A 20,196-nucleotide genomic window follows, 5' to 3' on the forward strand; every position below is an offset into this window, starting at 1 on the left:
AGCGGACGCTTGTAAGGAGGGACTATGTGGCAAACCCCCTGCAGGAACGTGCGTACCTGCGGAAGCCTGGCTAGACGCTTTTGAAAAAACACAGAGAGCGCCGAGACTTGTCCCTTAAGAGAGCCGAGAGACAAACCCTTTTCCATTCCGGATTGAAGGAAGGATAGAAAAGTGGGCAAGGCAAATGGCCAGGGAGTAAAACCCTGATCAGAGCACCAGGATAAGAAGATCCTCCACGTCCTGTGGTAGATCTTGGCGGACGTTGGTTTCCTGGCCTGTCTCATAGTGGCAATGACCTCTTGAGATAACCCTGAAGATGCTAGGATCCAGGACTCAATGGCCACACAGTCAGGTTGAGGGCCGCAGAATTCAGATGGAAAAATGGCCCTTGAGACAGCAAGTCTGGTCGGTCTGGAAGTGCCCACGGTTGACCCACCGTGAGATGCCACAGATCCGGGTACCACGACCTCCTCGGCCAGTCTGGGGCGATGAGGATGGCGCGGCGGCAGTCGGACCTGATCTTGCGTAACACTCTGGGCAGCAGTGCCAGAGGAGGAAATACATAAGGCAGTCGAAACTGCGACCAATCCTGAACTAATGCGTCTGCCGCCAGAGCTCTGTGATCTTGAGACCGTGCCATGAATGCCGGGACCTTGTTGTTGTGCCGGGACGCCATCAGGTCGACGTCCGGCTTCCCCCAGCGGCAACAGATCTCTTGAAACACGTCCGGGTGAAGAGACCATTCCCCTGCGTCCATGCCCTGGCGACTGAGAAAGTCTGCTTCCCAGTTTTCTACGCCCGGGATGTGAACTGCGGAGATGGTGGAGGCTGTGGTTTCCACCCACAGCAGAATCCGCCGAACTTCCTGGAAGGCTTGCCGACTGCGTGTGCCGCCTTGGTGGTTGATGTATGCCACCGCCGTGGCGTTGTCCGACTGAATTCGGATCTGCCTGCCTTCCAGCCACGGCTGGAACGCTTTTAGGGCTAGATACACTGCCCTTATCTCCAGAACATTGATCTGAAGGGAGGACTCTGGCTGAGTCCAGGTACCCTGAGCCCTGTGGTGGAGGAAGACCGCTCCCCACCCTGACAGACTCACGTCCGTCGTGACCACAGCCCAGGATGGGGGCAGGAATGATTTCCCCTTCGACAAAGAAGTGGGGAGAATCCACCACTGAAGGGAGGCCTTGGCTGCCCGGGAAAGGGAGACGTTCCTGTCGAGGGACGTCGACTTCCTGTCCCATTTGCGGAGAATGTCCCATTGAAGTGGACGCAGATGAAACTGCGCAAATGGAACTGCCTCCATTGCTGCCACCATCTTCCCTAGGAAGTGCATGAGGCGCCTCAAGGGGTGCGACTGGGCTCGAAGGAGAGATTGCACCCCTGTCTGTAGTGAACGCTGTTTGTCCAGCGGAAGTTTCACTATCGCTGAGAGAGTATGAAACTCCATCCCGAGATATGTCAGCGATTGTGTCGGTGTCAATTTTGACTTTGGGAAATTGATGATCCACCCGAATCTCTGGAGAGTCTCCAGAGCAATGTTCAGGCTGTGTTGGCATGCCACCCGAGAGGGGGCCTTGACAAGAAGATCGTCTAAGTAAGGGATCACCGAGTGTCCCTGAGAGTGTAGGACTGCTACCACTGTTGCCATGACCTTGGTGAAGACCCGTGGGGCTGTCGCCAGGCCGAAAGGCAGTGCCACGAACTGAAGGTGTTCGTCCCCGATGGCGAAACGCAGGAAGCGCTGATGCTCTGGTGCAATCGGCACGTGGAGATAAGCATCCCTGATGTCGATTGATGCTAGAAAGTCTCCTTGGGACATCGAGGCGATGACGGAGCGGAGATATTCCATCCGGAACCGCCTGGTTTTCACGTGTCTGTTGAGCAGTTTGAGGTCCAGAACGGGACGGAAAGATCCGTCCTTTTTTGGCACCACAAACAAGTTGGAGTAAAAACCGTGGCCCCATTGCTGAAGGGGGACAGGGATCACCACTCCTTCTGCCTTCAGAGTGCTCACCGCCTGAAGAAGAGCATCGGCTCGCTCGGGGGGCGGAGATGTTCTGAAGAAACGAGTCGGAGGACGAGAGCTGAACTCTATCCTGTAACCGTGAGACAGAATGTCTCTCACCCATCGGTCTTGGACATGTGGCAACCAGGCGTCGCAAAAGCGGGAGAGCCTGCCACCGACCGAGGATGCGGTTTGGGGAGGCCGAAAGTCATGAGGAGGCCGCCTTGGTAGCGGTTCCTCCGGCGGTCTTTTTAGGACGTGACTTAGACCGCCATGAATCAGAGTTCCTCTGACCCTTCTGTGGCCTGTTGGACGAGGAGAATTGAGACCTGGCTGAGGGCCGAAAGGACCGAAACCTCGATTGTACCTTCCGTTGTTGAGGTCTGTTTGGTTTGGACTGGGGTAAGGACGAGTCCTTTCCCTTGGATTGTTTAATGATTTCATCCAATTGCTCGCCAAACAGGCGGTCGCCAGAAAATGGCAAACCGGTTAAGAACTTTTTGGAAGCAGATTCTGCCTTCCATTCACATAGCCACATGGCCCTGCGGACTGCCACTGAATTGGCGGATGCTACCGCCGTACGGCTCGCAGAGTCCAGGACAGCATTCATGGCGTAGGACGCAAACGCCGACGCCTGAGAGGTTAAGCACACAACCTGCGGAGTAGAGGCACGTGTGACTGCATTAATCTCAGACTGACAAGCTGAGATAGCTTGGAGTGCCCATACGGCTGCGAATGCCGGAGCAAATGACGCGCCTATAGCTTCATAGATGGATTTCATCAGGAGCTCTATCTGCCTGTCAGTGGCATCCTTGAGTGATGAGCCATCTGCCACCGCAACTATGGATCTAGCCGCCAGTCTAGAGACTGGAGGATCCACCTTGGGACACTGAGCCCAACCCTTGACTACGTCAGGGGGGAAGGGATAACGTGTGTCATTAAGGCGCTTAGTAAAGCGCTTATCCGGAAAAGCCCGGTGTTTCTGGACTGTATCTCTGAAGTTGGAGTGATCAAGAAACGCACTCCGTGTACGTTTGGGGAACCTAAATTGGAATTTCTCCTGCTGAGAAGCTGACTCCTCAATCGGAGGAGCTGGAGGAGAAAGTTCTAACACCTGGTTGATGGACGCTATAAGGTCGTTTACTATGGCGTCCCCTTCAGGTGTATCAAGGTTGAGAGCGGCGTCAGGATCAGAGCCCTGATCTGTCACCTCCGCTTCATCCTCCAGAGAGTCCTCATGCTGAGACCCTGAGCAGTGTGATGAAGTCGAGGGAAGTTCCCAGCGAGCCCGCTTAGCCGGTCTGGGACTGCGGTCCGTGTCTGAGTCCTCACCGTGGGACCTATGAGTCGCCCCAGGAGCACTTTGCTGCGCCGACCGAGGGGGGTCTGAGAGCAATGATTCAACAGTGCCCGGGGCCTGTGTTACCGGTCTGGACTGCAAAGCTTCTAGTATCTTAGCAGACCATCTATCCATAGACTCAGAAAGTTTGTCAGCGAATACTGCAAACTCTGTCCCTGTCACCTGGACAGTGGCAGCAGGTGGTTCCACCTGGGCCGAGGGCCCAACCGGTGGCTGAGGCTCCGGCTGAGTGAGTGTCACAGGGGCCGAGCATTGCACACAATGAGGGTAGGTGGAACCTGCAGGTAGCATAGCCGCACATGAGGTACAGGTTGCAAAATAGGCCTGTGCCTTGGCACCCTTGCTTTTTGCGGACGACATGCTGTTGTCTCCTCTTAGAGCAATCAGTGAGGGTATATAGCCAAAAGCAAATAGTGCGGCCGTACAGAGCAAATGTATACAATATAAGCATATAAATATACACTTCGGCACCCAGGGGGGCCAGCACCTAGTAACAGGTGCGGCTTACCGACCGCCCTCAGCGGTTGTGTGACCACCAGATTCCCTGCCTGGGCCTCCCAGAGCTGTGGAGCTCGGTGTTGTCTCCCCTCTGAAGTTCTCCAGCGTCAGAAGTGCTGATAGGAATGGCTGCCAGCGTTCTGAGAGGAGGAGGGAGCCGTGGGCGTGCCTCAGAAAGTGCGGGAATCTGGTGCCGCACGGTGCTCAGTGAGGGGGGAGGAGGATACTAAGTATGCTCCAGCCCTCAGCGCTGACGTCCAGTGCAGCGTCCCGCCCTTACCCCTGACTGGCAGGCCCGGGGGCGGGAGTATGCGGTACTAGGCCGCAAAAGCCGGGGACTAAAGTTATAAGCGCGGCCGGCAAACAAGCGCGGTCAGCGCGGTAGTCCCGGCGCACAAACACACCCAGTAGCTGCTGCAGCGTCCGTTACACAGGCGCTCTATGCGCCGTCCCCAAGGGGACACAGAGTACCTCAGAGTAGCAGGGCCCTGTCCCTGATGATACTCGGCTCCTGTCCGTCAGATTCCCCCAGGGGCTGCGGAGGGAGCCCGGTCCCAGTGTATGGTGACCGGTTAGGATCCCACTTCACCCAGAGCCCCTAAGGGATGGGGAAGGATAACGGCATGTGGCTCCAGCCTTTGTACCCGCAATGGGTACCTCGACCTTAACAGCACCGCCGACCAGAGTGGGGTGAGAAGGGAGCATGCCGGGAGCCCTGATAGGGCCCTCTTTTCTTCCATCCGACAAAGTCAGCAGCTGCTAAAAAGTGGAGCTTGCGTGAATGTGTCTGCCTCCTTCAACACAAAGCAGAAAACTGAGGAGCCCGTGATGCACGGGGGGGTGTATAGGCAGAGGGGAGGGGTTTACACTTTTAAGTGTAATACTTTGTGTGGCCTCCGGAGGCAGAAGCTATACACCCAATTGTCTGGGTCTCCCAATGGAGCGACAAAGAAAATAACACTCAGAATTTTAGGCCCCTTAAATGCAGAATGCAAAATCTCTAATGTATTCCTATAAGCCACTGCCCCAGACTGTCCCCTGGATCCTGCTTGTGACGGATAGGCTTCTGCCTTTCAGCTCTTACAAGCAGAAGGCAGTGGGAAGATACACTGGAGATTCTGCACACAGCACTCATACAGCAAAGGAAAACAGTATAAACGCCACTTTACACGATGCAATATCGGTACCGATATCGCTAGCGTGGGTACCCGCCCCCATCGGTTATGCGACACGGGCAAATCACTGCCCGTGGCGCACAACATCGCCCGGACCAGTCACACTACTTACCTGCCCTGCAACGTCGCTGTGACCGGCGAAACGCCTCCTTTCTAAGGGGGCGGTCCGTGCGGCATCACAGCGACGTCACTAAGCGGCCGCCCAATCAAAGCGGAGGGGCGGAGATGAGCGGGACGTAACATCCCACCCACCTCCTTTCTTCCGCATTGCGGGCGGCGGCAGGTAAGGTGAGGTTCCTCGTTCCTGCGGCCTCACACGGAGCGATGTGTGCTGCCGCAGGAGCGACGAACTACATCGTACACGCTGCAGCAGCGATATTTGAGAAGGGACCCCCATGTCACAGATGAGCGATTTTGAACGTTTTTGCGACGATTCAAAATCACTCATAGGTGTCACACGCAACAACATCGCTAATGCGGCCGGATGTGCGTCACAAATTCCGTGACCCCAACGACATCGCATTAGCGGTGTCGTAGCGTGTAAAGCGGCCTTAAGTCATGGAAAATTGTATAACTCCCTAACAATTTGGATCTACACAATGCACTAGATTATGCACATGTATTGCAAAAAAATAGTGAGCAAGATGCCTGTTACGACCGATCAGGCTCATCTGACTATTTTTTTCCAAATAAGATTTGATAGGCTCTGACGGGTTGTGATGAGTAATATCCATTTTTTTCTATAAAGTTATCTAAAATGTGAATAAGGTAACCAAAAAAAAAAAAAAAATTAATCAGCATGTGATGTCAGACACACAGATATAGGACCGTTATATCAATTGGTTAAAAATAAAGACTTTTTATAACAATTCACTGTCTATAACACTCCTATGAGTTCTGAATACAAGTTATGATGGCAAATTACAGTCGGTAATATATATGGAAAGGTTTTGACTACACAACAGGCTTAACTGGGAGTACACTTACCTCCCCTCCAAAGCGCCAGCCACTAGAGCAATTAAATAACTTGGTATTGGCACCTGTTCAAAAAGAAGAAAAAAAAAAAAAATGGGCATTCCGTCAGGTTAAATCCACACATGTATATGGATTAGAAAATACATCTACTTTTTCTTTACATACAGTACAGACCAAAAGTTTGGACACACCTTCTCATCTCTAGAACAACTGTTAAGAGGAGACTTTGTGCAGCAGGCCTTCATGGTAAAATAGCTGCTAGGAAACCACTGCTAAGGACAGGCAACAAGCAGAAGAGACTTGTTTAGGCTAAAGAGCACAAGGAATGGACATTAGACCAGTGGAAATCTGTGCATTGGATCCAAAGATCACAAATTTGGACTCATCAGACCAACCACCGTGTCTTTGTAGAAAAGGTGAACGGATGGACTCTACATGCCTGGTTCCCATTGTGAAGCATGGAGGAGGAGGTGTGATGGTGTGGGGGTGCTTTGCTGGTGACACTGTTGGGGATTTATTCAAAATTCAAGGCATACAGAACCAGCATGCCTACCAAAGCATCTTGCAGCGGTGTGCGATTCCATCCGGTTTGCATTTAGTTGGACCATCATTTATTTTTCAACAGGACAATGACCCCAAACACACCTCCAGGCTGTGTAAGGGCTATTTGGCTAAGAAGGAGAGTGATGCGGTGCTACGCAAGATGACCTGGCCTCCACAGTCACCAGACCTGAACCCAATCGAGATGGTTTGGGGTAAGCTGGACCGCAGAGTGAAGGCAAAAGGGCCAACAAGTGCTAAGCATCTCTGGGAACTCCTTCAAGACGGTTAGAAAACCATTTCCGGTGACTACCTCTTGAAGCTCATCAAGAGAATGCCAAGAGTGTGCAAAATAGTAATGAAAGCAAAAGGTGGCTACTTTGAAGAACCTAGAATATAAGACATATTTTCAGTTGTTTCACACTTTAAGTATTTCATTCCACATGCTTTAATTCAAATTTTGATGCCTTCAATGTGAATCTACAATTTTCAGAGTCCTGAAAACAAAGAAAACTCTTCGAATGAGAAGGTGTGTCCAAACCTTTGGTCTGTACTGTACAAGACTAAATTCTAAACGCTATAGAATAAAAGAAAAGAAACTCTACGTTTTGCTTGAAGCGATAGATCTTCCTATTGCAGTCTTGGGGATCAATAAAATCGCCGTCATTTAGAGCGCTCATTAACGCCACCAACTCCTTTGGAATCGACACCTAGTGAAGAAAAATAAAAGATTTCTCAAGCCCTTTATTTTTACAGGTTTTTAAATACTGACATTAATAGGCAAAAATTACAATAAAATGTTACAAAAAATATCTCACAACAAAACACCTCAAAATGTTCAAAAATGTCCTTAAATCCTCAGGATTCAGTCCCTATTGCAATGTGGGATCTGTAATTTGGCTATTAAGGTGAAATCCTACAGCTGTGATCTTACAATAAAAAACCCTAGAAATAAAGTCATTACAAAACTGCACAGTTAGAAACCAAGGTTATAGTCACAGGACTATGAATGCCAACTAAACGTTTCACCTAATCCAATTTATAAAGCAAGAACGGTGTGAAGAATGCTGGTCTTCATGAGGTGACCTGTAGGGAGTCAGAAGCTCTCGATTTATTAGGAGGCACACACCTCTTAACACATAACCTCCTCCACACCACATTAATAAATTAGAAGAATCTGAAAAGTGGCGTGCGCCTCGCTAGCAAACTTCCTCCAGACACGTAACGTACGGCACAGCCCGTCATGAATTAGACAAGCTGTGGCGTCACGTTCCAGTGCTGTGAAAATGCCAGCAGTCAAAACAATGTAGGAGCAACTCAACCTTCAGAAACGTTTGTGATATTTCAAGGCGACTTATGCCAGAATTCTGACTTCTTCATCTTGATAAAGCAGGGACCAAGTGTTTCTACTTGGAGAACATTCTTAAGCCCGCTTTACACACTGCAATTTCGCATACGATCTTGTATGCGATTTGCAACGCCCCCATCGTATGTGTGGCACGTTCAATTTGTTGAACGTGCCGCACATACGAGTAACCCCTGTCACACGTACTTACCCGTCCATACGACCTCGATGTGGGCGGCGAACATCCACTTCCTGGAGTGGGAGGAACGTTCGGCGTCACATCGACGTCACGCGACAGCCGGCCAATAGAAGCGGAGGGGCGGAGCTGAGCGGGACGTAAACATCCCGCCCATCTCCTTCCTTCTGCATTGTGGGCCGGGAGCCGCAGGACGCTGGTAAGATCTGTTCATCGTTCCCGGGGTGTCACACACTGCAATGTGTGCTACCCCGGGTACGATAAACAATCTGACGTTCAATTCTAGAGACAGGTATGATGTGTATGCGATGAACGTTTTACCGTTCAATCGCACGTACCTGTCACACACTGCAATGTACCTTACAATTCCGGATGTGCGTCACTTATGACGTGACCCCACCAACACATTGTAAGATACATTGCAGCGTGTAAAGCGGGCTTAAGATTAGCAGCATTTATGTTTGCGGTTTCTGTGCATAGAATATTCAATTAACCCCATCACAAAAACAAAAAAAAAAAAAATCTTCAATTGGGGGAGATTTATGCAGAGACTTGTGCTTTTCATGACTTGCATCTTGAGTATTACAAACTATCTGTCCCTTCTCTACAAGGAGATGTGGCTCATCGTAAAACAGTGCACCGAATTTGGATCAAAACCGTAGCACAAATATCTGGAACAAAGTCACCATTAATAAGTGGTGTACACTTTGCCTAGACAGTCTAAAAAAAAAAAAAAATACAAATAAAATACACCAGATTTATCATAGTGAGTCAAGGATTTATGTGTGCAGTTCCGAAGAATTAGCCAATGGGGGAACCTATTAAATACTAGCGTTCTATACACCAGTATAAGGGTATGTTCCCACGATCAGGACTCACTGTGTTCTGCACGCAGCGGATCCTGACCTGCGGGGCCACGACTTCTCCTCAGGAGACTACAGGTGCTCGTACCCACGATCAGGGATCAGTGTGCTGCGGTCTCTCGCTTGTGTTCTCCCTATGGAGGACGCATGTGAATCCGCCTGAAACAATTGACATGCTGCGGTCTGGAAAGATGCACCGCAGCTCGGCGTTTGCTATGGAAAAAACAAGTATAGTTGGGCACGGGATTTCTGGAAATTCCCATCCACTATGCTTGTAATGTACAACACAGCATTTTGGACGCAACGAAAACACAATATATCCAATACGTGGCAAACATTGATCGTGGGCACACACCCTAAAGATAAGTTCACATGTCCTGTCACCATTTAGAATGGATCTGCAGAGAGCTGTTGGGAAAAGAGTTCTACAAACACAACTATTTTGTCCATTGTTTAATAACTGATTTCGTCCGGATCCGTTTTTCTTTTTTAACATAGGAGTCTATGGAGAACAGGTCCGATTACTGAGTGCTATTTAGCCATCCGTTTTCTTTAATTTGTAATGGATTCATTCGTCTCCTACAGTATACGGTTCAAAACGGAAAATAAATAGTAATCTGTTTACAGATCCATTCACCATAGACTCCAAGTGGATCTGGCAGGCATCATTTTGCCAACGGATCTCTTCAGGATCCATACGAACGGATGATTACAGGACATGTGAAATCAGCCTTAATATTAAGCATGCTTGAGGAAGATGTGCCAAATTTATTAGGAGGCGCAGCTCAACATTTTCCATATGATCACTATAGCGGAACCAGCTGCTCCCAAATGTTTGGGGTTTTTCTTTATCTGCCAAACTGCTCCAGAAATATGGATTGTTTTTTTTATTATTTCGTCTTTCAAGGGGCCATGGGTCACAGGATTATCTAGGGATGTATCTTTAGGCTACTCTGCATCATTACCCTGTGAGGAACATTCCATTGTAAACACCAGAAAAATAAAATCACTAAATTAAAAAAAAAAAAAAGCCATTATCTCTGATCCTATATGAGGGATTTACACTACAGTTCAAAAGTTTAGGGTCACTAAGATATTTCCTTATTTTTTAAAGAAAAGCACATTTTTTCAATGAAGCTAACATTAAATTAAACAGAAATACACTCTATACATTGTTAATGTGGTAAATAATTATTCTAGCTTCAAAATGTCTGATTTTTAATGCAATTTTTACATAGGTGTATAGAAGCCCATTTCCAACAACCACCACTCCGGTGTTCTAATGGTACATTGTGTTTGCTGTGTTAGAAAGATAATGGATGTTTAGTAATACCTTGAAAACCCTTGTGCAAGTATGTTAGCACAGCTGAAAACAGTATTGATGATTAGAGAAGCTATAAAACTGACCTATCTTTGAACTAGTTGAGAATCTGGAGCATTACATTTGTTGGTTCCATTAAACTCTCAAAATGGCCAGAAAAAGAGAACTCGACAGTCTATTCTTGTTCTTAGAAATTAAAGCTATTCCATGTGAGATATTGCCAAGAAACTGAAGATTTCCCACAACGATGTGTACTACTCCCTTCAGAGGAGAGCACAAACAGGCTCTAACCAGAGTAGAAAGAGAAGTGGGAGGCCCCACTGCACAACAAGACAAGTACATTATAGTCTATAGTTTAAGAAATCGAAGCCTCACAGGTCCTCACAGGTCCTCTATAAAAGAGAAGACTTAGGGGAGACCTAATAAATATGTACAAATATATCAGAGGGCCATATAGAGATCTCTACCATGATCTGTTTGTACCAAGGACTATGACAAGAACAAGGGGGCATTCTTTTCGATTGGAGGAAAGAAAATTCCTACATCAGCATAGAAGAGGGTTCTTCACGGTAAGAGCAGTGAGGCTCTGGAACTCTCTTCCTGAGGAAGTGGTGATGGCCAACTCACTGAATGAATTTAAGAGAGGAATGGATGCATTTCTTGTTAGCAAAAGTATAGAAGGTTATAAATAGCATAATCTTACAGGTAGATAGAAGAGCGACCTAGATTATTAGAGGAATGGGGGGGGCTGCAATACCAAGACAGGTTATTAAACTTGGGGTTAGTTAGTTAGGAAAAACAAAGGCTTAGGGGGATCTAATCACAATGTATAAATATATGAGGGGACAGTACAGAGACCTTTCCAAAGATCTCTTTACACCTAGGCCTGCGACTGGAACAGGGGGCATCCGCTAAGTCTTGAGGAAAGAATGTTTAATCATAATCACAGATGAGGATTCTTTACTGTACGAGCAGTGAGACTATGGAGCTCTCTGCCGTATGATGTTGTAATGAGGGATTCACTAGTAAAATTTAAGCAGAGCCTGAACGCATTTCTTGAAAAATATAATATTACCAGTTATGTATATTAGATTTTATGACAGGGTGTTGATCCAGGGAACTAGTCTGATTGCCGTATGTGGAGTCAGGAAGGAATTTTTTTCCCCATTGGAGCTTATTTGACACATTGGGGTTTTTTTGCCTTCCTCTGGATCAACATGTTAGGCTACAGGTTGAACTAGATAGACTTAGGCGGGCTTTGCACACTACGACATCGCAGGTGCGATGTCGGTGGGGTCAAATCGAAAGTGACGCACATCCGGCGTCACTTGCGATGTCGTAGTGTGTAAATCCTAGATGATACGATGAACGAGCGCAAAATCGTCGTCATCGTATCATCGCTGCAGCCTCCGACATTTCCATAATGCCGGGGGAGCGACAGGTACGATGTAGTTCCTCGTTCCTGCGGCCGTACACATCGTTGTGTGTGAAGCCGCAGGAGCGAGGAACTTCACCTTACCTGCCTCCCGGCTGCAATGAGAAGGACGGAGGTGGGCGGGATGTTTACATCCTGCTCATCTCCGCCCCTCCACTTCAATTGGCCGCCTGCCGTGTGACGTCACTGTGACGCCGCACGACCCGCCCCCTAAGGAAGGAGGCGGGTCGCCGGCCAGAGGGACGTCGCACGGCAGGTATGTGCGTGTAAAGCTGCCGTAGCGATAATAATCGCTACGGCAGCTTTCACTAGATATCGCACGTGCGACGGGGGCGGGACTATCGCTGCAGCATCGGTAACACATTGTTACCGATGTTGCAACGTGCAAAGCCCGCCTTAGAGTCTCCCTTCAACCTTAAAAACTATGAAACTATGAAACGGGCAGCTTCATTAAAACAGTACCCGCAAAACACCAGTGTCAACGTCTACAGTGAAGAGGCGACTCCAGGATGCTGGCCTTCAGGGCAGAGTGGCAAAGTAAAAACCATATCTGAGACTGGTTAATAAAAGGAACAGATTAATATGGGCAAAAGAACACAGACATTGGACTGAGGAAGATTGGAAAAAAGTGTTATGGACAGAGGAATCGAAGTCTGAGGTGTTTGGATCACACAGAAGAACATTTGTGAGATGCAGAACAACTGAAAAGATGCTGGAAGAGTGCCTGACCCAATTGTCAAGCATGGTGGTGGTAATGTGATGGTTTGGGGTTGCTTTGGTGCTGGTTAAAAGTGGGTGATTTGTACAATGTAAAAGGGATTTTGAATAAGGAAGGCTATCACTCCATTTTGCAACGCCATGCCATATCCTGTGGACAGCGCTTGATTGGAGCCAATTTCATCCTACAACAGGACAATGACCCAAAGCACACCTCCAAATTATGCATGAACTATTTAAGGAAGGAGCAGGCAGCTGGTATTCTATCTGTAATGGAGTGGCCAGCCCACTCCCCAGATCTCAACCCTATTGAGCTGTTGTGGGACCAGCTTGACCGTATGGTACGCAAAAAGTGCCCATCAAGCCAATCCAACTTGTGGGAGGGGGGGGGGGGGAAGCATGGGGTGAAATATCTCCAGATTACCTCATCAAATTAACAGTTAGAATGCAAAAGGTCGTCTGCAAAGCTGGAATTGCTGCAAATGAGCATTCTGTGATGAAAGCAAAGTCTGAAGGAGAAAATTATTATTTCAAGTAAAAATCATTATTTCTAACCTCGTCAATGTCTGGACTATATTTTCTATTCACTATGCAACTGATTTCATAAATAAAAGTATGATTTTTCATGAAAAGACAAAAATTGTCTGGGTGACCCCAAACTTTTGAGCTGTAGTGTATATAAAAAAAATAAAATAAAGAATAAATTAATTAAATAAATAAATAAATAAATAAATAAATACTCAGGGGAGCGAGGGAATAAAATAAGAGCAAAAACTGGCCTCTTTTGTCTTGGTGACAAAATTTACATTCAATTCCGTTTGCAATTTACTAAGACACCATGCATTATTGCTGTCAGAGTATCTGCAAAAGGCACCACTCGCACCACAAACATTAGATGCCATGTTTATTCTATCACTTATTTAGGAAACAAACCTGACAGTAATAGGAGAATTTCACTGATGGAGTATCTTGACAAGGAATTATAGTTCTGCAATGTGTTGCCTGGAAAGAAAAAAAAATATTTGATTGAAAATATATTACCAATAACTAATAATTAGCGAATAAATGAGTAGCATTAACGTTAATTGAATTTTAGAAAAATCCACATGTGGCAAAATGTAGTTCTGTTTGTAATTCGCTTCTGTACAGATTCAGCAAAATTGGTGTCTACTGTTCTTCTTGAGTGTAAAAGGCCATCAAAAGGTTATTATATACACACACAATTTTTTTTCCCATTATCATTATTATATACAATGCCTTGAAAAAGTATTCATACCCAGTGAACTTTTCCACATTCTTTTTTCACATTACACAAAATTCTGAGTGGCGAATTGCTACGAGTAGTCACCTAATTAGTAATTTAAGTCTCACTGTGGGTAATTTATTCTCAGTATAACTACAGCTGCTTTGTGAAGACCTCAGAGATTTGTTTGAGAACATTAGGGATCAAACAGCTTAAATCAAACCAAGGAACATACCAGACAGGTCAGGGATAAAGTTGTGGGAAACAGTAAAGCAGGGCTAGGTTATAAAAACAATAACCCAAGCTCTGAACATCACAAGGCGCACTGTTCAATCCATCATCAATAAACTGAAACAGTATGGCATAACTGCCAACCTACCAAGACATGGATGTCTACCTAAACTGACATCCCAAACAAGTAGGGCACTGGAACCGGTGGCAAGGGAGCTATCAGACATTAAACAAGAAATCGGCCAAATTGGACACAGGGTGGAAACCTTGGAAGCTGCCCAAGCCACATTAACCTCCACTTCCAACACTGTCATCTCCTGCCTTCGCCAACAGGAGGACAACATCAATCAAATTCATGCCATCCTGGAGGACCATGAAAACAGAGAAAGGCGAAACAACCTCAGACTAACGGGACTCCCAGAATCGGTGGCAAATGAAGCTTTGATCCCGACCCTGCAGGGCATCTTCTCTGACCTTATAGACTCTGACCCTGCTCCAACATTGGAACTGATAAGAGCTCATAGATCTTTGAGACCTCGACCCAAACAAGGGGAACCACCAAGGGATGTCATATGTCGCTTTCTGGATTACCGAATAAAAGAACTTATTCTTAAAAAAGCCAGAGAAGCGGAGTCCATAAGTCATGAAGGCTCTAAAATCCTGATTTTCCAGGACCTCGCTTCCACCACCCTGACCAAAAGGAGATTGCTACAACCCTTCACAACAGTGTTACGCCAACGCCAGTTTCCGTACCGCTGGTTATATCCATTTGGCATTGCTATATCTGCTAATGGGAAGCACTACCAAGCCAAAAATTCTGCGGAGATAAGGCGGATTTGTGAAGATTTGGGGATCACATTGGAGAAATATCCGGAGCTGGAAATCCATCGATTGGCTTCTACGCTACAAATGCTTCCAGATCCGGCACCGTGGCACAGTCTCACCCCAAAGACCCACAGATCCAGACGCAAAGCGGCAAAGAAACTCCAGATGAACTCTGAGGGCGAGCCCCCCTGAAGGGACCTTTGAGTGGGTCTGTTGTTGCACACAACTGATTATGCTAGTTAAAACATGCAGTTATTATAGGGGTTTTGCACCTATTGCTCCCTCTTGATGCACACTCTAACTTGTTTGAATTTCAAATAGTTGAAAATGTTGATAATAATACCCTGTTCTCCTCTGAACTTCTCTCCACCCCCTGCTCTCTCTCTTCTTCTCTTCTATTGGTCATAGGTCTGGTCCATTCATCTCGATGGAAAAAGAACAGAATGTCCTTCCATCTGTATTACCATGGCTTTACATCATAAGGTATTTACGGCAATAAGCCTCAATTCACATGGGTTAAATTCCCCCATACAAAGGTCACAGACGCTACACAGCCTAAAAAAGAAGCACGCGGACATGATATTCTTCCAAGAAACGCATTTCCGCGAAGGCAAAATCCCAAGTTTTAACAAAGCATACTATAACACTTGGTTCCATGCCCCCTCCCCACGTAAAGGTTCTAGAGGGGTCTCCATAGCCCTGGCTAAAGACATACCCTTCCTAGCTCAAGATGTCGCTATTGATCCAGAGGGCCGGTTCATTTTCGTTAAGGGTCTTGGCCGGCTCTATGGTAACCCTGGGGAATGTATATGCCCCAAATGTCAAACAGATTCGTTGGTTGATGTCCACACTCAAAAAATTCCGCGTTTTTTCAGAAGGTACTCCAATATTGTGCGGTGATTTTAATGTGGCTCTGGAACCTAAATTGGATTCCACTGCAAAAAAAAAAGTCACCTCTCTTTAAGGGACCTATCTCGGATTAAATGCTCTCTCCTTTCCCTTTCTTTGGTAGATATCTGGCGTTACCAACACCCCACAACTAAAGATTTTACATTCTACTCTAATCCTCATAAATCATACCACAGACTGGACTACATTTTTCTACCCAGGCACCTACTACCTAATGTCAATGACACAGAGATCCAGTCAACTCCCTACTCTGACCATTCTTATGTCTCAGTCAGTTTCTCACTCCTGAGGCCGTATTGGCTTCACCGTACGTGGAGATTGAATGAATCAATTCTCTCCTCGGAAGAAAATAAGAAACGCATATCTGAATGTCTCCGTAATTATTTTGCAGAGAACAAGACACAAGATATTGCGGCCCCAATGTTGTGGGAAGCGCATAAGACGGTCATCAGGGGAGAGTTGATCTCCATTTCCTCATATCTCAACAAGCAAAGGAAGTCGTCCTTGCAGACTTTGTATGCTGAGATTGCCACGTTGGAGGCTCAGCATAAAAAGTCCCTATCCCAACAGACATTAGAACAACTGACAGCGAAGCGTGTGGAACTTAGGGATATGCTTAATAAACAGTCGGCTAAATTTTATCTCGGTTGGAGGAATCGTATGTTCCTCCACGGGGATAAAGCTTCTAAACTAATGATGTCCCTGATAAAAAAAAGACAGGCTCGCACTTTCATACATGCAATCAAAACCTCACAGGGTTATCGCACGCAAGACTATTCCCAAATTTCGGACGAATTCCTTCGTTTTTATAAAAATTTATATCAAATTCGGCCAGAGGAGTCAGATACGGAAAGGGACAAGAGGAAATGTGGTATACAAAACTACTTAGCCAAATTAAATCTCCCAAAACTCTCTAAAATACAGCAGGCGACCCTGGGAAAACCGTTCACTCGAGCCGAGGTCCAGTCCATCCTGTCCATGAGCCCTGTGGGGAAGGCTCCAGGTCCAGATGGCCTTCCCATTATCTATTATAAAAAAAAATTTTGATATCCTGGGGGACCACCTCTTAGCATCATGCAACGCTCTACTACACGGCGATCCTATACCTAAGCAAGCACTAGAGGCGCATATATCATTGATACACAAAGACGGGAAAGACCCGGAGTGTTGTGGAAACTATAGGCCCATCTCACTCTTGAATGTGGACCTTAAGATATATGCTAGCTTAATTGCTAACCGAGTGGCGGATATCCTTCCAGATCTCATCTCCCCGGAACAATCGGGGTTTGTTAGAGGTAGAGAGGGGAAGGATAACGCGCTAAGAGTAATAAACTTAATGCAACACGCCAGGACCCATAAGCTGCCTCTGGTGCTGCTGGGAACGGACGCTGAGAAAGCGTTTGACAGGGTGGACTGGACCTTCTTGCAGGGGACGTTGGAGGCCTTCCATTTTCCTCCAGATACCATACGCGCAATCCTACAGATGTACACATCCCCCACGGCCAGGATTAAGATAAATAATACTCTCACCGACCCCCTCGACATTAAAAATGGCACAAGGCAGGGATGCCCCTTATCCCCCCTACTCTTTATCTTGGTCATGGAGCCATTGCTAATTTCCATCCAGCAAGACCGGGAAATCGAGGGGTTCAACCTGCAGGGAGTTCATCACAAGTCTGCCGCCTTTGCCGACGACTTGCTGGTGGTAATGTCCAGACCGGAAAGGGGTTTCCCTGCCTTTATGAAAATACTAGAGGAATATGGCCACTGGTCTAACTTCAAAATTAACCTATCTAAATCAGAAGCATTAAGCATTAATATCGCCAGTAAAGTTACAAAGTCTCTCCAAAACTCGTTCTCTTTTCGGTGGCCAAATAGTCATATAAACATACTTAGGCATTAAACTAGGGAAAACCTTCAAGTCCTTGTTCGATCTCAACTATAAGCCCCTTCTCCCTAATCTTACCGCACAAATAGCCTCGTGGAGGGCTCCCTTTCTTTCGTGGATGGGGCGGAAAAACCTAATTAAAAGCATTATACTCCCAAAGTTTATCTATCTCTTTCAAATGTTACCCATACCAATCCCCACGGCTTTTCTTTCTTATTGTAACTCTTTAATATCCAACTACGTCTGGAATAAACATAAACCAAGAATCAATTTTCAAACATTGAACCTTCCAAAAGACAAAGGGGGTATGGGTTTACCCAATGTATCGTTATATTACCAAGCCGCCGTCCTCTCCAGAACGGTAGACTGGATCAGACGCCCACCGAATAAATTGTGGATATCTATAGAAGAATACTTAGCCCCCACCCCTCTGCGAGCTATGTTACTTTCCCCTCCTAACCAGAAAGATAAAAGAACCATTCCAAATGAACTAACGAGAACCCTTATGCACAAATGGAAGGAAAATAGGGAGACACTGGCCCCCCTCTTTCCCCTCTAACCCAAGTTTCAGACATACTAGACGCTGATGTAAATCAAGCCGCGTCCACGAAGGCCACATTCCTGACCAATGTAAATGTCCCGTTGGCTGATCTTTTGGTGGATGGCTCTTTGATATCTGACCAGGAGATGGGTACGAACCCTCTCCTCGCTAGGCTCACATTTCTCCATCATACGAAATTAAAACACGTGATCCACCCATTATTGCCTCACACTCGTCTCGACAGACCTTTAACTACATTTGAATCTTTCTGTATGCAAACCCGGGCTCCCAGAAAAGTTCTTTCTAATCTATACCATACCCTGCTTACAAAAAAACTGGTGGTAAAGAGAGCATATATACCAAGATGGGAAAGGGACCTGAAAACTACATTTACCGATCTACAAACGAGCCAAATTTACAATGCCTCACACGGTCCGTCGTGTTGTGTGAGAGTTCAGGAGAATTCCTTTAAAGTGATTGTGAGATGGTACATTGTCCCCACCTCGTCTAGTTCGTAGAACTCTTCCACCTCAGATCAATGCTGGCGATGCGAGAGGGACAGGGGAACGTATCTACATGTGTGGTGGGAATGTCCGATTATCCAGACCTTCTGGCGGACAGCATCACAGTTAATACTTGACCTCACAGGCAAAAAAGGGGTCCTGGATCCTAGACAAATGCTCCTGAACTTCCCAATGTGGCCTAAGGATAAAGCTACTTCGAAACTAGCGACATTTGTAGGCTCAGCTTGTAAACTTCTCATAGCCCAATTGTGGCGCACAACGAAAATTCCCACTCTCACGCAGCTCTTACTGAAGATTGATCAATTATATCATGTTGAAGAACTTTCGGCCCTCTCACGTCAGAATGTGCTCCTTTTCCACCAGGTTTGGAAGGCTTGGCAAACCTATAAGTCTACTCCCCAATTCTCAGTAGTTACTTCGCAGACGGCAACTTAGGGAACTGTGAGTCATCCCACCACCCTCCAATGAGATGAAGGACAACTGTCAGACCATACCCACCACGAGATGAGTGGACCCAAGACCAAAATCCTCTCCTTTCTCTTCCCTCTTCTATCTCTTCCTCTTCTTTCTCCGTCTCTTGAACACTTTCATTCTAATCCCTTAACTGAATTTCATGCGATATAAATTCGCTCTTCTAGTTTCTAGCTACCCCCCCCCCTACCCCTATTTCCTATAGTACTTACTGTTAAAATTGTTACATATTAATCCAGAAACCAAGCTAAAATCTGGATCGGACTTTCCCACAGCCGGAAGATTAAGTCTATTATTTGGATAAGCTCAGGCAGCGCAAAAGTAGTCTGAGTTATACAGATATAATGGGAAGATACGATACAGTTGAAATAATACTAGTTAAGACTGTGATTTCTGTTGACTTTGTATTCTTATTTTTTTGCTTCAATAAACAAAACATTAAAACAAAACAAACAAGTAGGGCACTAATTAGAGAAGCAGCCAAGAGGTCCTTGGTCACTCTGGAGGAGCTGCTGAGATCTACAGCTCAGGTGGTAGAGTCTTTCAACAGGACAACTCACAGGTACGCAAAATTTGGGTTTATGAAAATGGTTTCAAATCCAATGACTGATTCTTATATTTTCCAATGCCACGATTTAAAAAAATAAATAAATAAATAAAAATAAAAAAAAAAAAAACACTTCTATTTTTAACCATCATGTATTGATCTTTCATTCTGCAACTTTATTTGAAATTCATTTTTGTGCCTTTTACTTATCTCTTCAAAGCGCCTCTTGATACCTTTTCTATTATAGAAGGCCTATGGATCTTCTGTGAAGCGTCTAGCAGTTTTCCCCAATCATATTCCATCTACCTTAGTATTGTCGTTACATCTCCTTAATATCCTCATGAAACATTTCATCTTACTCTTCGATAACAGCAAGTTTTCAGTACAGTAGTTCAAATGGGAATGTAGAAAAATGTAACTTCATGTTCATCAGACAGACAGACAACCCAACATTTCAGCATGTTCTCCATGACAGACTTACATTTTGGATCTTTGTTGTTACCTAGAAATTTCTTCACAACTTCCTTAAAAAAAAAAAAATAATCTTAAGTCCTTTTCACTACAGCTTTTATTTTTGTTTTGAA

General features: G+C 45.9%; 1 protein-coding gene across 1 annotated transcript in view; it reads right to left on the reverse strand.

Annotated features, from left to right (window-relative positions):
* LTA4H (leukotriene A4 hydrolase) overlaps positions 1-20,196 on the reverse strand; it is a 109,388-nt gene that overhangs the window by 57,143 nt on the left and 32,049 nt on the right. The window contains exons 4-6 of the mRNA XM_075344741.1: positions 13,367-13,435; positions 7,162-7,266; positions 6,029-6,081 (exon numbers count right to left, since the gene is read on the reverse strand). Coding sequence (XP_075200856.1) covers positions 6,029-6,081; positions 7,162-7,266; positions 13,367-13,435 — 227 coding nt within the window. The remainder of the gene's footprint in view (positions 1-6,028; positions 6,082-7,161; positions 7,267-13,366; positions 13,436-20,196) is intronic.

Source organism: Anomaloglossus baeobatrachus, chromosome 4 (genome assembly GCF_048569485.1).
Source record: "Anomaloglossus baeobatrachus isolate aAnoBae1 chromosome 4, aAnoBae1.hap1, whole genome shotgun sequence".
Lineage (NCBI taxonomy): Eukaryota > Metazoa > Chordata > Amphibia > Anura > Aromobatidae > Anomaloglossus > Anomaloglossus baeobatrachus.